The sequence below is a fragment of the Halichondria panicea genome, chromosome 14 (assembly GCF_963675165.1).
Source record: "Halichondria panicea chromosome 14, odHalPani1.1, whole genome shotgun sequence".
Taxonomy (NCBI): domain Eukaryota; kingdom Metazoa; phylum Porifera; class Demospongiae; order Suberitida; family Halichondriidae; genus Halichondria; species Halichondria panicea.
In genome coordinates, this window is record NC_087390.1 from 1,557,141 (window position 1) to 1,582,502 (window position 25,362).

The following is a 25,362-nucleotide window of genomic DNA, read 5'->3' on the forward strand; positions in this document are numbered from 1 at the left end:
GAGTGTATGCACACAACCTGAGCTCTGCAGCAAATTCTCACTACTATTATATCTATATAATCATACATGCACATGTAGCTACATGCATGTAGTCTGTGTATAAAAATGATTGGCATAATAACTATTATACAACTAGTATGTCTGGTAATTGATGTTTGAGCTCTCTTTCTGGTTTTTCTCTTTCTGATGTAGGAGGTTGGCGTAGTAGGTACTTGCAGAGTGAGGGAGCATACTGAGCCAGGTAAGGGAGGAGGAGGTAGGGCTGCTTGGAGATCCATACCTGCATTAAGAACATGTTTACATCCACACAATAAGACGTGCTACAGAAACAATAGAGGCTATAATATAATTATGGCTACATGAATTAGTCTACTTGTTGGCCAATTAATAACATACACTGTAAAAAATGATGTGTGGTTTTGACGCAGAGTGCTATTGTGGCAAATGCGCGTTTTTCCTGATAGTTGCCACAATAGTCACGCACTCTGCGTCACCATTATTTACAGTGTACTTATAGCAAACATTACCTCATTGAGTTGGTTGGATGCAGCAATCAGAGTGAGCTCCACACATCTGCGATGTAAGAGTATACATAACACCAGAGATATTCAGAGCATAAATAATATTGATAGAAATTATTACTGAATTAGACCCTTTCACAATAATTATGGAACACCAAATCTGCCAAAATTGTTGTTTACTTATAAAATATTCCGAATCCGATACATCTGCCCACTCTGATTAATAGTGTGTTTGTTGCTTCACTGAAAGACGTCACAATCCATTGAATTGCGTATCACCAGGCCTCTACTATCCTCGTGTATGTTATAAGCAAGCCTTGCAATCAACAGACAGTCTAAATTAGGACAAAGCCATAAGCTATTTATGTGAACAACAATTTTGGCGGATTTGCATGGCATTCCATATCACAACACATTATAATTATGAAGGCCTTGAGAATAATTATAGTACAGTTCATTTAGTTAGAGAGTAGATTACCACAAATGTGTAGGTAGTTGTACTTAAATGTAAATATCTTTTGATTGGAGCATTTCTAAGAAATGGTGTTGATACCCGTGTGTAGATGAATGACTGAACTACAACATATCCAAAAATGTTTCCATGGAAACATAAGATGGTGGGTTTGTGGTGATTAATAGAACAACAGCAAATTGTTATAGTGGGTAATCGGTTAGAGTAATAAAACACTAACCTTAAACAGCTAAGGTCTTAGACTTTTATCACACAATAGTTTAATGGTTTAGGCATCCTGACCATCCCTTTATGGGTCTTACATATGCTCACAGTGTCTATAATTCATGATTTACCGGTGTTTAGGTACACTTTTGGTTTGAGTAATATCTTCTGAAAATTTTATAGCTTAGCTTTAAAAGTTCTCTGGTAAGTTTACAAATAAATGGGCTACATTTTGATACCAAGAACATCCTTTATGCTTATTCCATTGTTGAGATATCACTGAAAAACTACATATTCTACTATTTTCTACTGTTTTGATGACATCACAAGTTGCTAACCACAAATTGATGACACTCAAATTAACCACGTAAGTGGGCGTACAATAACTGTACGCCCACTTTTAATTACGTTTGTGGTTGATTAAAGCATCATTGGTTTGTGGTTTGCAGCTGCTGATGTCATCAAAACAGTAGAAAACAGTAAATTATGTAGCTTTTCAGTGTTATCTCAGCAATAGAATAAGCATATAGGATGTTCTTGGTAGCAAAATGTAGCCCGTTTATCTGTAAACTTACTACAGTTATTTGAAAGCTAAGCTTTTAATTTTTCAAAAGTTATTACTCTAACCAAAAGTGTACCTGAAAACCAGTAAATCATGAATTATAAACACTGTGAACATTTGTAACACCCATAAAGGGATGGCCAGGATACTTAAACCATTGAACAATTATGTGATGAAGTCTAGGACCTTAGCTGTACAAGATTACTGTTTTATTACTCTAACCGATTACCCACTATAACAATTTGCTGTTGTTCTATTAATCAGCACAAACCCACCACCTTATGTTTCCATGGAAACATTTTTGGATATGTTGTAGTTCAGTCATCCATCTACACACGGGTATCAACACCATTTCTTAGAAATGCTCCAATCAAAAGATATTTACATTTAAGTACAACTACTCACACATTTGTGGTAATCTACTCTCTAGACTAAATGAACTGTAGCACTTGACATGGGAAAAATGTGTGTATAATATTGAGCTGACCTTTGAACTCTCATCCCGCCCTCAATGAGAGGATTCTTTTTTTTGCTGGTGGAGCCATCAGATAAGAGAGCATTCTCTGCCATAGGAGTTCTCACTGGCCCCGGACACACATTAGTTATATGAACGTTTCTGTCCATAACCTGTAGCGAGCAAAGAGATTCTTTAAGTGACAATACTGTCATGCAGGATAAGCCCCTAAATCATATTGGGTGTGTAAAGACACAAATGTTACAGTAATGATGCTGCACAAAGCATATTCCGAATCCGATACATCTGCCCACTCTGATTAATAGTGTCTGTTGCTAGACGTCACAATCCTTTGAAATGCGTATCAACCTCTATCCTCGTGTACGTGTATAAATTAATTATAAGCAAACCTTGATATCAACAGACAGTCTAAATTAGGACAAACCCATAACAAACAATGAAAACATGACATGACCACAAAGCCGTAAGAAAAAGTACAAACTATTTCATGACATGACATGACATGCTATACACACCTCCCAGCGAAGGGAGTCCATCATTCCCATCAGCCCAAACTTGGCTGTGGTATACGAAGTTCTGCTGTTAGTGCCAAACTTCCCCGCAATGGACAAGATATTGATCACATGACCAAAACCAGAGGAGAGCATTCCTATAGCATGCAGGCGTGCAGTACACTATCAAAACTTATGCCTTCAATTCATACCTGGTAAGACATCATGGGTCAGTATCCAGGGTGCAAAGAGGTCAACCTCCATGAGACGTCTGTGTGTAGGCTCTTGCATATCAATGAAACTTGATCGGGTAGAAACACCTAAAGTGGAAAGGTTAGGGTTAGAACTCAATAGTGTACTAATTTGACCGTTGCATACTGAACCTGCATTGTTGATGAGAATGTCTATTCCTCCAAACAGAGCCTTTGCCTTCTCAGTAGCCTCCCTAGTGGCAGAGGGGTCACTCAGGTCAACTGGCAGGATCCTGAATATGGAGCAAATAATTGTTTATTGCAATTTCCTGAAATACACTCTTACTTTGCCTGGTTGGGTTTTGCAAGTCCCTTCCTGACCACCTCCAGTTTGTCCTCTGACCTTGCACTGAGAATTATTCTAGCACCCAGTCTAGACAACTGGTAGCACAGCTCCTCTCCAACTGAAAGAAATGTTTGTCATTTTAATATTAAATAGTCGACTGTTAGAAAATAACTAAATGATGGTAAGATTCAACATGCAATAGTAATATGCACTCCGTTATGTCTTTAAGAGCCGTATTAAACTCACTTCCAGAAGAGGCTCCAGTGACCCACACCACCTTGTTGTCAAAGTAATGGGGCTTTAGTGTTTTGAAGAGGAGTGTGAGATCAGCATCAGTTCTTATAACAAACACCACCAGCTTGTACAGCAAGTAGAACAAGGCCGGAACAGGCAGCAACAGCAGGATCACAATCACCAGGAGCAACAACAACTTGAGCAACCCACAGACACAAGCTATGACACAAGAGAGCAACCCATAGACACAAGCTATGACACAAGAGAGCAACCCCATGCTCCAAACATTCTTGATCTTAGAGGAAGCTGGAAGGCATAGCCTGTTTCATCTAGTTGGGCGCCGCCGCCCTCTACCGTCGTGGTGATGCCCCACATCATATCCCCTGACCATGTCTTTTTTTTTTTTTTTGGAAAAAGAGCATGTATACATTGTACATAATAATTTATTGGAAGCAGTTACACTTGATTAAATTTGAGGGATCAGGCCCTCTTCCTTTGCAAGAGTAAGGCCACTCCAAATGAGACTGTATAGTTTCCCGTCCAACTCGCGCTTCTTGCTTCATTGATACCGTATAGCGGGTAAGTTTCGTGGGGTAAAAAATTCGTTCAACTCGAGAAACCATAGATACTATAAATTACATTTATAGTATCTATGGAGAAACGGTAGTTTTCGTGAGTAAAAATTTCGTTTAGTCTCGTGGCTGCACGGCATTCCTACGTTCAGATAACCCTTTCCTTGCCATTCGTGAAATCTGGAACAGGAGCGTCTTTAGGTCGATCAATTAGTGTGGATCCCGCCTCACCACGCCTCCATGTCATTCTAGATCAGGCTAGCAATTCTAGCTGGGACTCCCAGTTCTAGCTCCTTTTGTTTAGCGTGTCAGAGACTGGGAGAAGACGATTGGCACTCCCTGGCTCCTTTGGATGTACAGCTGTCCAGATCCCTAGAACATACCCTCCATTCTGACGAGTTATCAGTGCATAGGGTGCTTACTAGATTCTTGCCAGCCAGTACAGTTCAAGCTACACACAGCACCGCTCAACTATTCTCTACCCCATTATCTAGCTAAATCTGGTCCAACTAGACAGCAGACACAGCTAGTTAATTCAGTAAAGCCAGGGGTAGCCCTACTTCTACGGTTGTTCAGTACCCACGGTAACAATTCCTCTGGGCTGGGCTAACTAGTTGAGCCACGCCTCCCAATTCTCAAGGCTAGGTACATGTCTCTGTCTAGCTGCTTCTTCAGCTTCTTGCTCAGTTTTGTGGCTTAGAGAAAGGCCAGCTACTCAGGGGGAAGAGTCCAGATGAAAGTCTGGCAGCCAGGTGACGTCCAAACGGTCAGTTATTCTTTCCACCAACTTTTTAATCTAGTCTAGTCCTGCTTGCACTGCTACTACTACTACTGCTACTCTTCCTACTACTACTACTGCTGCTACTCTTCCTAGCTAGTCAAAGGTTTCTTTTTTTTTTTACATATGCACAAAGAGACATCAAAGCTTACATCAAAGGACACAGATTTTTAGCCTACTTGACTGATAAGGCCGTTACCTAGACTACAGTTTGTTTGTCAGGGAGGAGCTCACATACAACTTCATCTAATTCATCATAACGATTCCTTATCCATTGTTGTAATTTCTACAACAGATTGCCAAGGAAAGGGATAAGCCACGCCTAAGATAAAATTTCGTGGAGGTCAGCCTGCCCACGAAAATAACGAATATTTTACCCCACGAAAAATGGTAGTCATTATGGCCATTATTTCTCTAATTATCCAATGAAATATTGAAATTACTTTTTTATTGTTCTTTGTTGCCTCCAAGCACATGGTTGGCTGAATTTTTGTGGCTACTTAATTAAATTCATTGAATGGATTGAACGTGACTGAGTTAAAAAGGAACAACACAAAAATCTTGCCACATAATTTACTGTCTGAACATTCATTTACCAATATCAAAGCAAAAGCAACGTTTCAAACAAAAGATATCGTTTTTTCAACTTTCAAAAACTTAATTTCAATATTAAGCCACTGGAAACTAAGCTTACAATATATGCGATACTCTCGCCGTGTTGAGTTGACCCCCGCACAATCTGAGCAGCTTTTTAGTACTCTACTCAATTGTCTGATACTTAAAGAACTCGATATCCAAAGTGAAATAAAGGGCCGATTTGAATATTTCTTTACCCACCAACACTTGCAATCACTAACTTTGGATTGTCGTGATAATGCCTGTGAGGTTTTACGTTCTCTCAAAGACAATCGAATACATTCCATTAAAAGCCTTACACTTATATGTAACATTGACTGCTATTTTGATGAAGCTATTGGTGAGTATCTACAGACAGACACATCTCTAGAAGAATTGAAACTGCATTATAGGGGTTTCAAAAGTAAACTAAGTCATTTAATGCAGGGACTGCAAGCACATATCTAACTAAGCTAACTATTTTACCAGCTACTATTCCACTAGGTATTTCACTAAATGATTTTGAACTGGCCCATATGTTTCATAATACAACTCTACAATTCATTACGTTTTGTAAGCAGTTGCTAATGGATCTACTACTGCCCTTTGCAGCTCACTTGGAAGTTTGGAGCAAATAGTAAATTGCAAAAAACCACTTGAGATAAGTGTAACAGTTTACACAAGTAAACCACAAGGGACAAAGTATAAATTTTGGAACAGAAGATTCAGATCTTTATATGTGGTATATAGTATATACCTTAGTACAGTTTTCAGCATAAACTACTATAGTTGGGTATAACCATGCAAAACTAATCCTTATCAAGAGGAGTTAAGTGGTGTACTATGTCATTGTGGCAGAGAATTGGAGACTGGTTCAGCAGCAGGCTGTTTCTCAGTCAACAAAAAATAGCTAGACGAACAGGCAGTTATGTCGTAATCAAGCTACTTCTACAGCCCAAACTTAGTACTTATAGATAGAGATTTGGCCAAGTTGTGGTTTAGCTGTAAACTGTTACACAGTGGTTTTTTTGCATTTTACAGTAATACTATTTTGCCAAAACTTCACGTGAGCTTACGTGAGCTGCAACAAATAGCGTGAAAAACTACAACAACAAAACATAAAGATCTGGTCTATTCCAAAATTTAAACTTGGTCCCTTAGTATTGTGGTTTACTTATGTAAACTGTTACACTTATCTCAAGTGGGTTTTTGCAATTTACTATTTTCCCTAAACTTCCTAGTGAGCTGCAAAGGGCAGTACCCGTTTTGGAAGCATTGAGAGAAAACAATACAGTTAAACACCTGATACTCCGTCTGTATGTGCCACACTGGTAAATAGATTTTATACCGTACACTGTTACCACTGAAGAGGCTGAAGCTGCTGGTAATGTGTTAGCCAAGAACAAGACTCTAAAGGTGTTTCACCTCAATGCTGAGATCACCGATCGAGTGCTCTCCAATTGTCAGGGGGCTGTTGGAAAACAAAACACTGAAAGAATTCCGCACTTCTAAGAAGACAAAAAAGAACATTGTCACATGTCCCGAGTACGTTGATGTCAGACAAAGAATTGTGTTTGTGACTGACCGGATTGATTATTATAATATGTAGTATATAATGACTCTTGTTTAGTAGTCTGGTGTAAGTAATATTGTTGTTATTTGTATACTAAATCTTATAAGTCTTCCCAATCGGTGGCTATCTTTCTTATACATGTACAGTATATTTTTGTGTACCATTGGGCAGAGAGTATAAACTCTGTACAATAATTATACACTCCATAATTATTTATGTCTCTAATAGCAATTGTTTTTGATCGTTTCGTTGATTTGGTAATTAAAATCTTCTCTTCAAACAACATATTAAATGACACGACTAGATTTCATTTTTATCCTTATACTTGAAGCATGATCATTTCCAGACAACATAATTATAATAGGCTATTGCATGTTCACAAAGTTCTGGATGAGGTTGAGTGCTCTCTCCGGCTGGTCAAACGGGAGAATGTGCCCACCCCCTCTCACGACCACCTGCATAAACTTGTTCACTGTCCTCACATACCCGGCAACATCATCTCCTATCTGTGAAGGGAGAAATGTGTGTGTGGGGGTTAGGGTTAGAGTTAACCCGAATATAACAAAATTAGAAACCTTTAATGTGTGTGTGTGGGAGGGGATGAAAACAAGAATATGTGTGTGTGTGGGGGGGGGGTGAGAATAAGAAATGTGTGTGTGTGTGGAGGGGGGGAGGGTGAGAACAAGAATATGTGGGTGTGTGTGGGGTGGGGGTGAGAACAAGAAATGTGTGTGTGTGTTGGGGGGGGGGTAAGAACAAGAGATGTGTGTGTGTGGGGGGGGGTGAGAACAAGAAATGTGTGTGTGTGTGGGGGGGGGGGATTAGAACAAGAAATGTGTGTGTGTGTGTGGGGGGTGAGAACAAGAAATGTGTGTGTGTGGGGGGGGGGGATGAGAACAAGAAATGTGTGTGTGTGTGTGTGTGTGGGGGGTGAGAACAAGAAATGTGTGTGTGTGTGGAGGGGGGGAGGGTGAGAACAAGAATATGTGGGTGCATGTGTGTGGGGTGGGGGTGAGAACAAGAAATATGTGTGTGTAGGGGGATAAGAACAGGATAAGAACAAGAGATGTGTGTGTGTGTGTGTGGGGGGGTGAGAACAAGAAATATGTGTGTGTGTGTGTGTGGGGGGTGAGAACAAGAAATGTGTGTGTGTGTGGGGGGGATTAGAACAAGAAATGTGTGTGTGTGTGTGGGGGGGGATGAGAACAAGAAATGTGTGTGTGTGTGTGGGGGGTGAGAACAAGAAATGTGTGTGTGTGGGGGGGGAGAACAAGAGACGTGTGTGTGTGTGGGGGGGGGAGAACAAGAAATGCGTGTGTGTGTGGGGGGGGGGGGGGAGAACAAGAGATGTGTGTGTGTGTGTGGGGGGGAAACAAGAAATATGTGTGTGTGGGGGGTGAGAACAAGAAATGTGTGTGTGTGTGGGGGGGGGGGGGTGAGAACAAGAAGTGATGAATATGAAATATGTGTGTGTCAGTGTGTAAGAACATAATATACAAAACTAGCAACCTTTAATCTGTCCACCTCAGCTTTCTAAGGGCCATTTCCACGTCTTCAGACTGAGAGCCATAGCTGAGACTACTGCCGACGTGAATGGCTCGTCTGATGACAGTGGTGTTGATGAAGGGAACGTAGCAGTTAAAATCAGGGGAGGCTGGACAAATAAGAAATATTGCATGTGAAGAACTGTCTTAAATAATCAATTTACATGACCACAATGTCAGCAATTTCCCTCTACAGTTCTTATATATACTGTAACTAAATTAAATGCAGTGAAACTTGTCTATTGTGGTCAGCCTATAATCAGGCACCCTTTACAATACAGCCAGGTTAGCAAGCTTCAGAGTCTCCATATAGCATGTGTTTGAACCAGGCCACCTCTTTATTATAGCCACTGTTGGTCTGCCCTTGCAAGGGGTGACAGCTATAGATTGGTTTCCTTACACAAGTATACACACAGGGAGAAACCAATCACCCCAGGGCATGACATTTCAACAACACCCTACAATACTTAAGTCAGTGTTTCCCCAGTGTAAAGTTCAAACAGGGTGGCAGGCTAGACTATGGCTTGGGGGAGGGGCAGCATGTATTACTGCTAATCTTTCTTGCCATTATTTGCCATGCACACAGCTTCTCAATGTCCTCTAACACAGTACATGACCACAATAGAGATAATTGTATAGTCCAGGACTTCCCCAAATTCAATCCATACGCACAACTTAACTTGTACAGATTCCCAAATTCAATTAGCTACTCAAACAAGAGCCCTTTAACCAAACACTGGTTAAGTATGTACCAACATAAGATAAATAATACAGTAGAATGTTCAGTACACTACGTATAGGTAAAAAGAGTATATACCACTCCAAACAGGACTGTATACTTCTATCCAAAACTTTCTGACATACTCTATCAACATACGTGTACCTAGCGAGGTCCTGAGAATGTTGTAGTAGTTGGTGGATCCAGTGATGTTGTACAAGTACGTAGGATACGGTATCAGATCTCTGTTGAGCAGAGCATCAAAAATCTGCAACAGTCGGCACAAACATGTTATACCTACTTTGAGAATGTGAAATGGATTTTGGATTCTTAGCTTCTGTGAATTGGCCACCGAATAAACCGTAACAGCTGCGTTGAGTAATAGCTTAGACAAGCACACAGCTGGCTACAATGTTCACTAACTGCTAGGTACTGAACCCTGGTGGACGAGAGGGGGTACGTGATGCACATACATTGTAGTTAGTCAGTGGCTTCAGTAGTTGGTTCCTGTACAGGTACTGAGTACTAGAGTTGCCTCTGTGACTAGAGTTCTGATGCTGTGTATAGTGTGTGTACCTTGAAGCCATCGTAAAACCATTCAGCATGTACTGCACAGCCGTGTTGGTCCTTGAATAAACGTAAGTGGCTTGGTTCTCGTCAGCCATTCCAAACTGAAACACAAGGTCAGCGTACGCATTCATCATCACTTGCGTCCGTCCCTGTATGTGTGTGTGTGTGTGTGTGGGTGGGTGTCTTATCTGTATAAATGTAGGTTGCTTGGTTGAGGTGATTTTATGATAATAAACCTCAGGAATTGTCTAGAGGTTTTGTGGTGGTGATGGGAGTGTTGGGAATGGGGAACAGGCATTAAATAGATGTGGTGTGTGTGTGTGTGTGTGTGTGTGTGTGTGTGTGTGTGTGCGTGTGTGTGTGTGCGTGGTGTGTGTGAGGGGTAGCAGCAGAAATAAGATTGCTTTTTTATCTCTCAAATATGAAAAGTATCTTTCTAAGCTTTCAGAAAATCAGAAAAGCGTTGAAATTGGATACCCGGAATTCAAGTTATAGCAGATGAAAGAGCCATTGAATAAACGGAGGGGGGTTGTAGTTAAACATACATGTATCTTTCAACAGCCATAACTTCAGTACTGGTGATCCAATGTCAACATTTTTATGATTTTCTGAAGCGTACAAAGAGACCGTTCAAATTGTGTGTTTAAATCCAAACTTTCGTTGGGGTCGTAATTTGTCATTTTTCGCCTTTGGACCATGGGCTATTTATTGTCCATGGTATTGCCAAATTGGTAAAAACTTTTATCTCTTAAATATGAACTTTGATGACACCATTTGAAAGGTCTATTTCTAAGCTTTCAGAAAATCAGAAAATCTTTGAAATTGGATACACAGAATTCAAGTTATGGCAGCTGAAGAGTCCCCAAACCATTGGGGAGCTATTACACTTTGGTGCCCTTAGTGACTTTTGCTACAGTAGATTTTGTCTATAATTGTAAGCAAGCAACTCCATTAACCTGGGCTGTAATAATTATAGAGGGTGTCCTAGTGGTTAGTGTACACACATAATACACTTGACTCTGCCTGAGTGTCCTACTAATAACCTGATGGCCTTGAGTTGGATGTTGTTACTGATCCTCTCCAGTACTGCCTCCCCAGACACAGTGTCTATGATGAGCACACACTCTTTAGTGACAGGCTTCTTGGATCCTCTGAACTGGGCCACATCATCAGTCCACTCAGCCTGTGTGGAAGTGGAGGGGGGCAGAATGATTGTAGTTATAGTCAAACCTGTCTATTGTAGTCACCCTCTATAATACAGCCACTCAACATCTCCATAGCATATAATTATGTGTTTGGACCTGACTGTGTTAGGAGGCCACCTCTCTATTGGCAAACATGCCTCACAATAAAATAGATGATTGGAGAGCTCATAATTATAACTACACAACTACATGTACTTGCTTATTAAGTTTGCTCCCTAGAAACCTACTAATAGATCTAGCTCAGTTGCTGTGAGATAGCAAATAGTGTGTGATATGATGCTGGGCTAGTTGTACAGTACCCCAGTGTGCTAAGCTACAGCTATCCCCTCACCTGTACTACTGGTAGTTGTACGTTCACTTCATCACCAACCACTCCCAGTTTACCAGACTTTGTGGGATCCACTGACAGTGGCTTCAAGTCATCTGATACAGTGGCCACCAATGTCAGTCACTAAATGACTCGGTAAAATTCGGCTGAAAAAATACATGTGTTAGACATTATATTAAGACTAAGGGGGTGGAGACACGCCACTACAGTCTTCCTACCATACTGGTTTATATAATCCTTCACTGAAGGAGATGAACTCTATGTATGTAGCAATATTATTTTTTTAGTATGGTAGAAATTGGAGAAACTCTGACTCACGTTTGATGGTGTGATAGGCGTTCTCCCTGGGGAAGGTGAAGCTCTTGCCCAGTTTGACTCGGTATTCCTGACCCAGTTTCACTGGGAGCTGCTCAGTAGAAGCAACTTCAGCCATAAAACAAGACTGGAGAGCACACTTGAGGCCAAATTGTCATATACGGTAAAGATCGTTGATGAAACAATTGAAAGAATAGCGTTGCAAAAATCGGGGAGGGTCTTGTATATGTATGCCAGTACAGTAGAACCTCGATTATCCGGACACCTTGGTTCCAGAAGCTGGCCGGATAAGTGAATATGCCGGATAATCGAATAGATAAACCACGCCTTGATCCACCCACTTTATTGATGAACAGCAGTGCCACATGTTGTCTGCGCATGCGCAAAAGAAAAGCAGGCATGTCTCCATGGTAACAGCTGAAACGCGCATGCGCATTTGAGGGACACGCCCATTTTCTGAATTATGTAATCTGATTAAAAAGAAAACTGCCAAGCCGGATAATCGAGGTTCCGGATAATCGAGGGCCGGATAATCGAGGTTCTACTGTATGGTCAAAGGTACGTATCAAGTATTAAAACAAGGCACAAGATTCTCTGTTCTGACTTGTAGTCTAGTGTTAATTGTTGTGATTAAATTTGAAGATGCATTGTTGTGTACTAAATCTGTATTTGTGATAAAAATTAATTATACTTTATTAGGGTAAAGATCATTAATGAAACAATGGTAGATCACAATTATGGGCTAGATGGGCGTATCAGTCCAATCCAACAGCAACGCCCAACTGCCATGTGGTAAAAGCCATGAAGATAGCCTAATTTCATGATGCCTGCTCCTCTTCCACGATGTTTCTTTGACATAGCTATCAATGGAGTGGCAAGTAAGTTATGGATGTGTTGGTTTGGCTGTATAATCAAGCTGTACTAGATCTAGTAGACATTTTAATATGCGACTGTCGTAAAAAGTATTTCTTCCTCTCTTGTTCAGCTGGGCGGGTTGTGTTTGAGTTATATAGTAATGTGGTTCCCAAGACAACGGAGAACTTCCGGTGTCTGTGTACGGGTGAGAGGGGGGAGGGCAAGAGCACGTTCAAGCCACTACACTACAAGGGCACACCCATCCACCGTATAGTGAAGGGATTCATTGTACAGGGAGGAGACTTCAGCTGCGGTCAGTATGGACATTGTATCATGTCATTTGTGATAGTATTATGTACCTAAGTGTGAAAAAATACGATGCTTAAATTTTTTTAGTCGTAAGTTAATTACATGTACACACAAGGGTACTACACATCTTCAGTAGTTTTCCCGAAGACAATTGGACAATCTTTGTGTTTCATCCCCCCTCCACACACACACCCACACACACACCTCCACCCCCACACACACCTCACACAGGTGATGGAACGGGTGGGGAGTCCATCTATGGTGGCATGTTCAAGGATGAGGCGTTCCAGCACAAACACGAGAAACCATTCCTCCTCTCAATGGCCAACAAGGGACCAAACACCAACGGATCTCAGTTCTTCATGTGAGAGATTGGGCGGATAATAGCTGTGTGTGTGTGTGTGTGTGTGTGAGACTACCATCTTAGCTGCACTTATATTTATAGTATGAAATGCTACCATCCGGAATTAAAACATCTGGCAGAGGAGACCTAATCATGTCACCAGCCGAGGGTTTGCACTTTAGTGCTCTAGTGTAAATTGAATGTTTCTTATCCCCCTATGTATAGGTCTAGATCTGTAGGCGTGTAAAGCCTCTGTAATTGTCTCCATAAGATAATTATTGCCCTGAGCTTGAAGTCTGATAGTTGTGTTTGCAGCTGTGTATGTTCATCTTGTATACCGTATAGCGGGTAATTTTCATAAAGTAAATATTCGTTATTTTCGTGGGCAAGCTGACCTACACAAAATTTCACGAAACTCACCGTTTTCTAGTTGAACGAATACCCAGTATACAGTATACAGAATGTAGTTTGTATACCAGTGTCGTTATAACAGTAATTATATTCTTACCCCCCACCCTCTCATAGTACCACTCGTCCTGCCCCCCACCTTGACGGCATTCATGTGGTGTTTGGTCATGTGATCAGTGGAGTACAGTTTGTGACAGAGATGGAGAATCAGAAGGTAGACACGAACTATCGACCCTACACTGACGTCAGGATTGTCAACTCAGGGGAGCTGGTACGAGTCTCTAAAGGTGAGAGGTCATTTCCTTAATGCATGATTGTCAGGGTCAAAAGGTCGTATTTAACTGCCTTCCCAGATGACTTTAATTGCATTCCAATTGTCTCCAATTCTACCTCCAATCCTTGGAATAATTTTTAGAGTACTAGAATTGGCTTTTTAAATAGAGTTTCGATTGTCCAATGTTATCGATTTTATAATTTTCTAAAAAAAGCTCTTTCAGATGGTGTGTTTAATTCTTAAATTTGGAACGCGCCATAATTTCTGGAAAATACCATGGGCTATAGTTCATGGTATTTTGCAAAAACAGACCTAAAATAGACTTTTGATTTTAAGACACCATCTTAACAAGTTTGATCTAAGCTTTCAAAATATCATAAAATTTACGTTATTGGACCAACAGAACTAAAGTTATGGCCGTTCAAAGATGCTTTATTTAACGCTTGGCCAATCTACGTTATAGTTATGGTATGTGTAACCAGCACTGGTCTCTATGCCTACACTAATGTAGCGTACTAAATACACGCCCAGTTATCTAACACTCTCTGTTAATTCCACAAACAGCTAAGAAGGTCAAGAAGAGAGCAGTGGTGGAGTTGTCAGCAGAGTCTACCAGCCATGATGAGTCATCCTCTGAGATTGAGAGTGAAGAAAGCTCCAGCGATGAGAGGAGCAATAGACGTAAGAAACACAAGAAGGGGAAGGTTGTAAAGAAGGAGAAAAGAAAAAAGAGGCGTAGGGAGAAGAAATTAAAAACGAAAAAGAAAAAGAAGCCTCCACAGTGAGTATTAAAAATAATTATCACAATCTGAAAAAATTACGTATAAATACACCCGTGAATTTCTACGTAGGTTTATTGCACGTTAATGTTTTTCCCAGGTCTGACTCAGAGGAGAGCTCTGTGTTGTCAGGTGATGATCATGTGACCTCCACGATGGTTGATGAGGAGGAGCCTCCCTTTCCTCCCGAGCTAGAGGATGAAGCTAACAAGTCGTGGCTGTACCAGCGCAGTAGGACACCCTCACCCGTCAGGGAGGAGAGAAAGAATGATACAAAGTAGGTCCGACAAAACTACAGTACCGTGTGTGTATATACACTGTACATGTATATGCTTAATTTCTATTTGCTTTGTGATTTGTAAATATTATGCAACTTTCTCGCAGTTTAACAACAACAAGAAGTTCCATTCAGTACTTCCCTATAATATCAGTGTTGTCTGTAGGTACCTCCTTCCATTCAGTATTTCCCTAGCTACCGTATAGCGGGGATATTTCGAGGGTATAAATGTTCATGGTTTTCGCTGATTAAGCATCTACCGCGAACATTTATACCAACGTATACCCTAATTATAGCCCACGCTTTTGTCAGACAAATTGGACCCTACACTCGTGTTATAATTATAGTCCGTCTATTACATACCAACTTCATCCCCCCTCCGTTTAATCAATGGTTTGAGGACTCTTTCAGCTGCCATAACCTGCATTCAATTTCAACTATTTTGGGGGTTTTTGACAGCTTAAAAAGAGACCTTTCAAATGGTATCATCAATGTTGAGTACGTACATGTAATTACCAATTGCTTATCGATCACACCACATGTAAACCTCATTTTGTAGGAGGCGTTCGGAGAAGTTGTGCAATACTTTGGAGAAAATGCTAAACTGAGTCAACCCAACTCCATCTTCCCCGTTCTGCACAGATTCGTCACAAACTTCAGAGTAACTTTCTTACTATAATTATAATAATGAGTGTTGTGCATTGACATGTAGGATAGATGTTGGCATGTCATGAGATCAGTCTAGTATACTGCCCTAGGTAACCAGCAGTTGACCCTACAACTATTGCTGATACCATCAATCACCTTTAGTGGTCTGTGGTGGTTTCCTGTTTGATATGCTTCAGGGGAGATGAGGGCTACTGATTATCTACAAACAACATGTTCACCTTTGTTTATACATTGTCCAAAGAAATTGTTTCAAACCTTTGTCAAAATTAATGTTGGTTCCTCTTTCCCGTATGTATATGTATTTTAGTGTTTCTAAGTGCAGTCATGTACAGTATGTGGGTGTGGTATACAGTACAGTTTGAATGGTGAATGATATTTTGTCTCTATACAGAAAGCAGACAGTGACAACCTTGCCAAGATAGCCATCAGACAAGCTGTAAGTATATCACAAGAGCGTACATCAATCATTCTGTTAACACATTCTCTCATTCCCCCATTATAGCAACTGTGTGTATTACCTTGCGTGGATGACACTTCCTTATCAGAGGTAAACAAGACATTCACTTTCACTTGTTATTGGCCCCCGTACTTGCTTGTTACAGCGTCATAGAAAGCATGGGGGCTCCGGGGGAGGGCTAGAATCCCCCTATACCTTTCAGACTACATTCTACTGCCTTTCCTCCTCTTGTGCCAACAATTAATATCAGTGTGACTCTACGTACATGTATATGCATGTACATGTTTGTAGCAACATTCTATTAATAATTTGTAGCTTGCTTTCTGCTCTCATTTGGTTGTGGTTTACTCTTGCTATGTATCTTATTGCGCAGATAATTCTAGCGTTTGGCAACTACATGAACAGCAGTAAGAGGGGCGGAGTGTACGGGTTCAAGGTGGCCTCTCTGGACATGGTGAGCTGGCCACACAAACTGATTCACTCTAACAGACAATAAATTATGACTGTTTGTGGATGGGTTAACTTTTTCTCATGCATACACATGTACAGCAAACCATATAGGCCACGAGCATGATTATACTGTATAGCGTGAAATTTTCGAGATACTTACATTTCGTGGAATGGATAACTGCTTACCGGAGCCACGCCTTTAATCTTTGCACATTTAATTTTCGTGAATACACAAAAACAACAAAAATAAAGCCTCTCAAAAGTTCCGCGTTATACGGTGTATCAGTATGTGTGACCTCCTCCCATGCAGCTGCGTGATTCTAAGGCCCCTAGTGACCACACGGTAACACTGATGCACTACGTAGCAGGAGTGATACGAGACAAGTTTCCCTTGCTGTTAGGATTTGTCCATGAGCTCACATACCTGGATAAAGCTGCACCTGGTGAGAAAATAGTGTCTATCATCAGCTTCTTGTTTCATTAGCTCTAAACCGCCTTGGAATTATATGTACATGTACTTTGAATCACTGTCTCTCTGGCTTTTATCAATAGACATGCTCTGTAAAACATTGATTTTTGTCACCCCATCCACACACCACCTCCACACACACACACACACACACACACACACACACACATACACACACACACACACACATCACACCTCACACACCCACACAGTCTCTTTGGACCTACTCATGGCCGACTTCCGTCAGATCAGTAAAGGGATAAAGGAAGCGACTGGAGAGCTCATCAACAATAAACAGAACACTGCCCTCAAGACCTTCTGTCTGGAGGCAGAGCCTAAGGTCACCAAGCTGGAGAAAGGATTGGAGACTGCCAAGGTCAGCTCAGCTTTAAGATTTTATTATACATCGTTATTACGTACATGTACATGTAATTACCAATTGCTTATCGATCACACCACATGTAAACCTCATTTTGTAGGAGGCGTTCGGAGAAGTTGTGCAATACTTTGGAGAAAATGCTAAACTGAGTCAACCCAACTCCATCTTCCCCGTTCTGCACAGATTCGTCACAAACTTCAGAGTAACTTTCTTACTATAATTATAATAACGAGTGTTGTGCATTGACATGTAGGATAGATGTTGGCATGTCATGAGATCAGTCTTTCTAGTATACTGCCCTAGGTAACCAGCAGTTGACCCTACAACTATTGCTGATACCATCAATCACCTTTAGTGGTCTGTGGTGGTTTCCTGTTTGATATGCTTCAGGGGAGATGAGGGCGACTGATTATCTACAAACAACATGTTCACCTTTGTTTATACATTGTCCAAAGAAATTGTTTCAAACCTTTGTCAAAATAATGTTGGTTCCTCTTTCCCGTATGTATTTGTATTTTAGTGTTTCTAAGTGCAGTCATGTACAGTGTGTGGGTGTGGTATACAGTACAGTTTGAATGGTGAATGATATTTTATCTCTATACAGAAAGCAAACAGTGACAACCTTGCCAAGATAGCCATCAGACAAGCTGTAAGTATATCACAAGAGCATACATCAATCATTCTGTTAACACATTCTCTCATTCCTCCATTATAGCAACTGTGTGTATTACCTTGCGTGGATGACACTTCCTTATCAGAGGTAAACAACACCCTCTCCTGGTATAAGAATATCTCTGGAATAATAATCACTTGCTGTCTAAATATCAACTGAGAATGTTCTGTCTGTCTATATATTAACTGAGAACCTGCTTGCTTGTGTGTACAGGATGATCAGGGTGTGGACGTACTGCCTCAGATCTACGACGGAGCTATTGAAGAGATCATTTCCGGTCAGTTGAATGGCTACTGTCAGTATCTTTGAGACTGTATATATAATTTGGTAGTCTGAAGTTTACTGAGCAGCGTGCACATTTTTTAGGTGTAGATTTGGCCCTGGGTCATTTTGTATTTTGTAACTATCGAACTATAGTATAGATTTGCATGCATGCTACTACATACATGACAGTGTACCAATTCTGAATTCATCGGCCGCTCTTGTGCTTGTACTATATACAGGTATGAAGAACACTGCATACAGACCGGCCAACTACAGACGTAACACATTACGTAAGCATGGCAACTCTACATCGTCCAATCAGGTGGCAGCACCCTCACCACATAATGAACTTCTCAAGTCCCTACAGAGAAGAACTAAAGCTAGAGAGGACAATTACGGTGCCAATAGACCATGGCTGAAATAATCTGTATAGCTAGCTAAAATCATTTCATTCACCGTTATTGTCTTCTGTACATTTTGTGTTTCTTTGCTCAATTCATATAATTATACATGTAATAAAATGTATTGTATGTTCGTTGATGACCCATGCTTTACCGTATTACTATAACAAGTTGGCATATGCGAGAATATAATTATAAGTATGCACATGTACATGTATGACATTGTGAGATTTACTATATATAGTGCAGTTCATATACTTGAAGCAGGGATGAACATTATTATGAACAGTTTACACATGACAAAGAACAAAGTATATATATGGTAAAGATCATTGATGGAACAATTGAAAGAATAGCGTTGCAAAAAAACGGGGAGGGTCTTGTATTGTCAATTTGACAAAGGAGGAGGGTCTTAATTGCATGTATGTGGTCAAGTAAACAAAGCTCTATTGTTCTGACCTTGTGTTCTGACTGCATATGCATTAAATCTGCACTGAAGAAGTAAGCTTCAACCACAACATTAAATCTTGGAGCTGGCACAGTTGGTCTATTCCTGACAGAACCATGAAGATGACATCTCAGAGACATGCCCGTTATCTCTCAATTGATCTGGACAACGATGTTACCCTGGTTTTCCGTAAGCCTAGTTGGCAGCTCAGAGCCAGCCTTGCCTCTGTGTTGATCACCCCTGTCCTCTACCAACTCTACCTCATTATGGTCACCATCAGATACATACTCTTCTTACAAACTTTTTCCTGTGAGTCAGTGAAGCATACTCACCAATAATTGCATAACATTTCTTATCATACACTTTTGGTATAATTTTACAGAGCATTATTACGGGGCATAGGCCACTAAAGATCAGTTGTAAACAGCCATTAGTGCATTGCTTGGTATTCACGGAATGACCACAATTGTGATTTCATATATTTTACATTTTACGTATAAAATTATGTGTACTTTCTAGTCTCGCGGACTGAAAGAGAGTCTGGCCAATTTCACCGCAGAGTTGTGTTGACCTATGCCACAAATGTCGTGGTGCTCTAAGTGGTTGATAAGTGTTTGACTGTAGTAAGTTGTGAAACTGCACAGCTGCAGGCTTAGCTTTAATTATATGGTTTCACATGCACATCCGTCCTCTAACCACTAACCACTTATCAATGCAAACAGCCACTTAGACAGCTGCACAACACAAGTAGCTCATGTGTAATTTGCCAGACGATATGATATATCGGCTGGTCCACGAGACTAAGTTACAGCTACATGTGTATTTATAGTTAAACGTAGATAAGAGTAAAAGTGTTGAACTGCTAGTAACAGCATTTGCCCTGTATTGGTCACCACTTGATAGTCATCAGTACTAATTAGCAATACTTCCCAGAACAGACCACAGTTTACTCAAGAACACTTAACAGTTTACTCAACTGAATGTTTTGCAGTATCGAACTTTATGTGTAGAAAATAAAATATGGACACTACTCCAGCTTTATATTGTAGGTGCTTATGCTAATCTGGGTGTGGCTACTTCGGGGTTTATTGTATCACGTGGCGAATGAAGAAGAAAAGTTAATTGTATGTTTTACTCTTGCATACATGCAGAGGTGGAAGCATTCTTGGTGCACTACTTACTGGTCAACAGAGATCTAGGAAGCTAGAGAGTGTCACTGTGCTAGTTTGTAGTAGTCTACCGTAGAAACTGGATTATTAGCGCTTACTCGACTATACAGAGCATAATTATTATACGGGGCATAGGCCACAATGTAATTATACTTAAAGGGTCAGTTTTAAATACCGTATAGAGGGTGATTTTTGTGGGACAACATATTTTTGGTTTTCCGTGGTTGAAGGTCTGAATGAATATATTATCCATGAATGAAGCGACCTTGCCTACCTTTGCAAGTTCAACCACGAAAATATTACCTATGAAATGTCTTAATAATTATTGCTGAACCACAAATATTTTGTCCCCCGAAAATTACCCGCTATACAGTAGGCATTAGTGCATTGCTTGGTATTCACGGAGTCATGACCACAATTGTGATGTCACACCACATGAATATATTTATGCAACTCTACACAGCTCCCCCACGTCCTGCTTGCCCTGTGGTTGACTTGAGTTGGACTGGAGTGTTTCCTTGTGAGCTGGGATGGAGGGGGAGTGCACTGGCCGTTCTCATTATGTCAGCTGTGCTTATCACCTGCTACTCACTCATCACTGCCTGCTTGGTGAGATGGAACCCTCGGAAACAATGGAACTCAACCACATCAGGTAATCAATTATATATTTACTGCTACAATAATTATAAACGTCACTCTTACTTTTTAGTTTTTGATACTCAAGAAAAGCCGACCAAGTTCCAAGTGAGAGTTCAGAGCACTAATCGACTGATGTTGCCCCCCACTCTCAGTCTGTGTATACTGTTACTGATATTCCGCTTACTGTTACAGTCAGGAGATGTTGAAGCAAACCCTGGACCAACGCTTAGTAAGCAGTGTCTCAGTCTTATGTATGTATATAATGTACAAGTTGCTCCAGCTATTTTATAGAACATACATGCACGAACCATGTGTACGACATTGTACTTATTATTTGTTTTGTAGCCTCAATTCTGACTCTCCGTGATTTGAATTCTGTTTACAAGAACTTGATAAAAGCCGCTGGAAACTGGTTCAACTTGGGACTTGATCTGGGATTAGGCTTTGACATCCTTAATAATATCAGTGATAAACATCGAGACAATCAAACCTGTCTACGTGACATGATAGCTGCTCGCTTGAAGACTGGCCCTCTTACCTATTCTGAAATATGTCAGAGTCTCAGAGCATCAACAGTTGATCGAAATGATGTCGCTGAGGCTATAGAGGGGACATGTACAGGTATGAATAGTAGCATTTCTACTGCAGCCTATAAAGAATGTAACTATGAATAGTCATGAGGATAACTTAGACCACGATAACTATCTATAATTATTACCACAGCCTAGAGCCAGAAATGTAATTTGTTCAATCGGACAATTGTTATAGCATCCAATTACTTACTTTCAGATGAGGATACTTCACATATGAAGCCGAAATTGTCCACAACGACTCCTGAACCAACCAGTGAGTTAGCTAATCGGTAGTTTATGTGGTGATATAGAGGCATTTGTTCATGTAAGACTTTGACTTTTGGATTTCTGTGCATTTTTTTTTATAAGAAAGGTTGGGCTCAGGCACATTTGTTGTATTTCTCACTGTTTACTTAGTTTGGAGGGTCCATTATTGAAGATTCCACTGTATTATTACCTTCACTTCATGATTATTCTTTTATACTGTAGAATCCAAATCCGATAATCGTTCCACCATCCAACCAGATGAAGCAATAGGAATTTATCGATCATACTTAACTAGTATTTACGATACAAGATCCCTCCCTGCTGATGACAAATATCCTCTCCAGTGCGTTAAGCATTTTGTTAACCTAACATGTGCTGATGTAAGTAAACATTTATCCAGAGAGGAAATCAAAGAGTCTTGGTCAGAAATAGTTCAAGGCAAGCTGGATAAATTTCCAAGAGAGAGAATCACAATGGACCAGATAGTTTCCAAAGTAGAGGGCAAATTCTCTAAACTAGTTGTCATTAAAGGGGCTCCTGGAGGAGGTAAGACGACTTTGTCATGGGAGCTGTGCAGACGATGGGCTAATGGTGAAGTTTGGACAGAGTACTCCCTCGTTGTATTGCTCCGACTTCGAGATGAGAATATTCAGGAAGCTGTAGAATTAGTCGATCTATTTCAATGTGAAGATACTGATGATTCCAAAAGTGTTTATTCTATTATCCGAAAGAACCATGGGCAGGGCATACTTTTCATTTTGGAAGGCCTGGATGAATTGACACCATCCCTTAGAGAAAAAGACTCCATATTTATGAAGCTAATAACCGGACGTCTTCTGCCAGCTAGTACCGTTCTTGTTACCACTAGGCCCTGGGCTGTATGCGATCTACCTGTTACTTGTAGCTCAAGAGTTGATCAGTTCATCGAAATCTTAGGTTTTTCTGGCGAACAAATTAAAGAGTACATTGATCTAATGATCAAAAATCGAGAGGCTCCACCAGAACTACGTGAATACATTAACTCTAATCCACATATATCTAGTGCAATGTATAACCCTCTTCATGCCAGAATTGTAGTTGATGTTTACAAAAAAAATTGTCACAAAAAAAGCAGCGTCTTTCCTAGCACAACAACTGAACTATACACTGCATACTGTCAAGTTTTAATTGAAAGATATTTACATGACAAACCAGAGAGTGATTGGAGTGACGAGCTTAGTGAGTTACCTTGGTCACTTCAGGTACATTTTGATAAACTCTGCCAAATTGCGTACAATGGAATAACAAAAGAAAAACAACAGTTGGTTTTTTTCAAGGAAGATGTTGTTGATACTAACACACTTGGATTCATGAACAGTGTACATCCTTTATATAAGAAAAGCAACAGTTCTCCATCTTACAATTTCCTTCATCTAACACTTCAAGAGTTCCTCGCTGCATTTTACGTCTGGAAAAATAACACCCCACACGAGCAGTTGATCTTGTTTGAAACAAAGACTGATGATGGATCATACAAGATGATTCTATTGTTTTTAGCTGGATTGACTAAACTGAATGACCCATGGACACAGTGTGTACTTTCAACTCCTTTTGTGTACTATGAGAAAGGATCGTCAAAAGCCGAGAGAATGTGTAGTAGATTCTCAAGTGATCGAATTCTTTGGATCTATGAAAGCCAAAATGTGCAAGCCATGAAGGACATGTATTGTAATGTGCTGTATATACTACTGCTATATTATGAGACAATTGATCATTTTGCACTTGGTTATGTTGTAGCTTCTGCTCATTTCAAAGTAACTGTAATGGACATGTTCACGTTTAATGAAAATAATGTGGATGGATCAATGATATTAGCAGGAATCAACAAAGTTTTGCCTTCTTTTACTCTAAGTGTAAGGCATCTGACAATGTCTACCACATTCAAGATTCCATCTGCTTGGCATACACTCACTGATAGGATACTACCAGAATTAGAAAGCGTCACTATCAGTATTGACGATATATTTGATGGGCCTGAGGTTCCATGTACATTAAAAATATTTGACACTATACAGCTATCTCCAAACTTAAGTGTTGTAGAGCTAGATTTTGGCATCTCAAGAGACACTGTGATACGAATACTTGATATTTTGAAGCCAAAACACTGCTTGAAAGTTTTGAAATGTGCTCAAGTATCGCCAGCTGATGAAGAGTTGTTGTCTGACTTCATTGCACATTCTAGTATTGAAATGTTGGTGATACATTTGGTTCGAGCGCTTTCTATTGGTACCTCACCCATCACAGATGCTAAACATTGGTGTATTTCAATTGAATTGAACGTGACTGAGTTAAAAAGGAACAACACGAAAATCTTGCCACATTTGCTGTCTGAAATTTCATTTACCAATAACGATCCAAGAAGAATGTTTACAAAAAAAGAGTCAAAAACCAAAAACTTAATTTCAATATTAAGCCACTGGAAACTAAGCTTACAATATCTGCGATGCTCTTCCCATCTTCACTTGACTCCCACACAATCTGAGCAGCTTTTTAGTACTCTACTCAATTGTCCGATACTTAAAGAACTCGATATCCAAAGTGAAATAAAGGGCCGATTTGAATATTTCTGTACCCCCCTGCAGCACTTGCAATCACTAACTTTGGATTGTCGTGATAATGCCTGTGAAGTTTTACGTTCTCTCAAAGACAATCGATTACATTCCATTAAAAGCCTTAAACTGATATGTAACTTTGACTGCTTTTTTGATGAAGCTATTGGTGAGTATCTACAGACTGACACATCTCTAGAGGAATTGACACTGCATTATATTGATTTCGAAAGTAGCCCGAGTCATTTAGAGCAGGGACTGCAAGTTAACACATGTCTAACTAAGCTAACTATTTTACCTCATATTAGTTATGATGAATCGCTTGATTATGATTATGGTTTCGAAACGGTTGAACTGGCCCAAATGTTTCATACAACTCTACAATTCATTGAACTTATGTTTTGTAAGCAGTTTCCACCGGATCTACTACCCGTTTTGGAAGCATTGGGAGAAAACAATACAGTTAAACACCTGAAACTCCGTCTGTGTGTGCCACCATTAGAACATTTTATACCGTACACTGTTACCACTGAAGAGGCTGAAGCTGTTGGTAATGTGTTAGCCAAGAACAAGACTCTAGAGGTGTTTTACCTCAATGTTGAGATCATTGAGTGCTCCCCAATTGTCAGGGGGCTGTTTGAAAACAAAACACTGAAACAATTCGGCACTTCTAATAATACAAAAAAAAACATTGTCACATGTCCCGAGTACATTGATGTCAGACAAAGAATTGTGTTTATTTAGTAGTATGTATGACTCCTGTTTTATGTTATGGTCTAGTTTGTATACTAAATCTTATAAGTCTTCCCAATCGGTGGCTATCTTTCTTATACATGTACAGTATATTTTTGTGTACCATTGGGCAGAGAGTATAAACTCTGTACAATAATTATACACTCCATAATTATTTATGTCTCTAATAGCAATTGTTTTTGATCGTTTCGTTGCTTTGGTAATT

General features: G+C 40.1%; 5 protein-coding genes across 10 annotated transcripts in view; 3 read left to right on the forward strand and 2 right to left on the reverse strand.

Annotated features, from left to right (window-relative positions):
- LOC135347403 (probable serine carboxypeptidase CPVL) overlaps positions 1-11,934 on the reverse strand; it is a 75,124-nt gene extending 63,190 nt beyond the window's left edge. For 2 of the 4 annotated variants that reach the window (XM_064545379.1, XM_064545376.1), the window contains exons 1-2: positions 11,718-11,892; positions 11,403-11,545 (exon numbers count right to left, since the gene is read on the reverse strand). The gene's annotated coding sequence lies outside the window, so the exon portion shown is untranslated. Of the gene's footprint in view, positions 1-11,402; positions 11,546-11,717 lie in introns of all 4 variants that reach the window. The other 2 variants (XM_064545380.1, XM_064545378.1) reach the window with 2 other exon arrangements.
- Positions 1-25,362, forward strand: part of LOC135347387 (protein NLRC3-like) — a 91,492-nt gene that overhangs the window by 57,368 nt on the left and 8,762 nt on the right. Inside the window, exons 8-18 of one of the 3 annotated variants that reach the window (XM_064545357.1) lie at positions 15,519-15,620; positions 16,020-16,064; positions 16,131-16,175; positions 16,459-16,539; positions 16,846-16,978; positions 17,217-17,380; positions 17,484-17,585; positions 17,988-18,032; positions 18,099-18,143; positions 18,270-18,333; positions 18,560-18,869. In XM_064545357.1, coding sequence (XP_064401427.1) covers positions 15,519-15,620; positions 16,020-16,064; positions 16,131-16,175; positions 16,459-16,539; positions 16,846-16,978; positions 17,217-17,380; positions 17,484-17,585; positions 17,988-18,032; positions 18,099-18,143; positions 18,270-18,333; positions 18,560-18,744 — 1,011 coding nt within the window. In that variant the 3' untranslated portion in view covers positions 18,745-18,869. Of the gene's footprint in view, positions 1-15,518; positions 15,621-16,019; positions 16,065-16,130; positions 16,176-16,458; positions 16,540-16,845; positions 16,979-17,216; positions 17,381-17,483; positions 17,586-17,987; positions 18,033-18,098; positions 18,144-18,269; positions 18,334-18,559; positions 18,870-25,362 lie in introns of those variants that run through there. The other 2 variants (XM_064545355.1, XM_064545356.1) reach the window with 2 other exon arrangements.
- LOC135347400 (dehydrogenase/reductase SDR family member 7-like) lies at positions 35-3,841 on the reverse strand. Its single transcript, XM_064545372.1, has 8 exons — positions 3,509-3,841; positions 3,263-3,380; positions 3,109-3,209; positions 2,938-3,045; positions 2,750-2,883; positions 2,247-2,386; positions 528-573; positions 35-280 (listed from the first exon to the last, which is right to left on the reverse strand). The coding sequence occupies exons 1-8, from the start codon at positions 3,771-3,773 to the stop codon at positions 125-127; spliced, it is 1,068 nt and encodes a 355-aa protein (XP_064401442.1). The 5' UTR covers positions 3,774-3,841; the 3' UTR covers positions 35-124.
- LOC135347405 (peptidyl-prolyl cis-trans isomerase 7-like) lies at positions 12,445-13,246 on the forward strand. Its single transcript, XM_064545398.1, has 3 exons — positions 12,445-12,592; positions 12,700-12,882; positions 13,110-13,246. The coding sequence occupies exons 1-3, from the start codon at positions 12,535-12,537 to the stop codon at positions 13,244-13,246; spliced, it is 378 nt and encodes a 125-aa protein (XP_064401468.1). The 5' UTR covers positions 12,445-12,534.
- Positions 19,179-25,343, forward strand: LOC135347396 (uncharacterized). The gene is made up of 6 exons (XM_064545367.1): positions 19,179-19,478; positions 20,802-20,990; positions 21,063-21,206; positions 21,323-21,598; positions 21,767-21,823; positions 22,039-25,343. The coding sequence occupies exons 1-6, from the start codon at positions 19,286-19,288 to the stop codon at positions 25,146-25,148; spliced, it is 3,969 nt and encodes a 1,322-aa protein (XP_064401437.1). The 5' UTR covers positions 19,179-19,285; the 3' UTR covers positions 25,149-25,343.

Bases quoted from the DNA above. Each gene is read 5' to 3' on its own strand.
- LOC135347405 (XM_064545398.1), top strand. From the start codon at position 12,535: ATGATGCCTGCTCCTCTTCCACGATGTTTCTTTGACATAGCTATCAAT. The intron at 12,593-12,699 runs GTAAGTTATGGA...TCTCTTGTTCAG, and splicing joins AGCTATCAATGGAGTGGCAA to CTGGGCGGGTTGTGTTTGAG. The intron at 12,883-13,109 runs GTCAGTATGGAC...CACCTCACACAG, and splicing joins GGGAGGAGACTTCAGCTGCG to GTGATGGAACGGGTGGGGAG.
- LOC135347400 (XM_064545372.1), bottom strand. From the start codon at position 3,773: ATGGGGTTGCTCTCTTGTGTCATAGCTTGTGTCTATGGGTTGCTCTCT. The intron at 3,210-3,262 runs GTAAGAGTGTAT...CTCCATATTCAG, and splicing joins GCAAAACCCAACCAGGCAAA to GATCCTGCCAGTTGACCTGA. The intron at 574-2,246 runs GTCAGCTCAATA...CTTACATCGCAG, and splicing joins GGCGGGATGAGAGTTCAAAG to ATGTGTGGAGCTCACTCTGA.
- LOC135347396 (XM_064545367.1), top strand. From the start codon at position 19,286: ATGAAGATGACATCTCAGAGACATGCCCGTTATCTCTCAATTGATCTG. The intron at 20,991-21,062 runs GTAATCAATTAT...TTGATACTCAAG, and splicing joins ATGGAACTCAACCACATCAG to AAAAGCCGACCAAGTTCCAA. The intron at 21,824-22,038 runs GTGAGTTAGCTA...TTTATACTGTAG, and splicing joins AACGACTCCTGAACCAACCA to AATCCAAATCCGATAATCGT.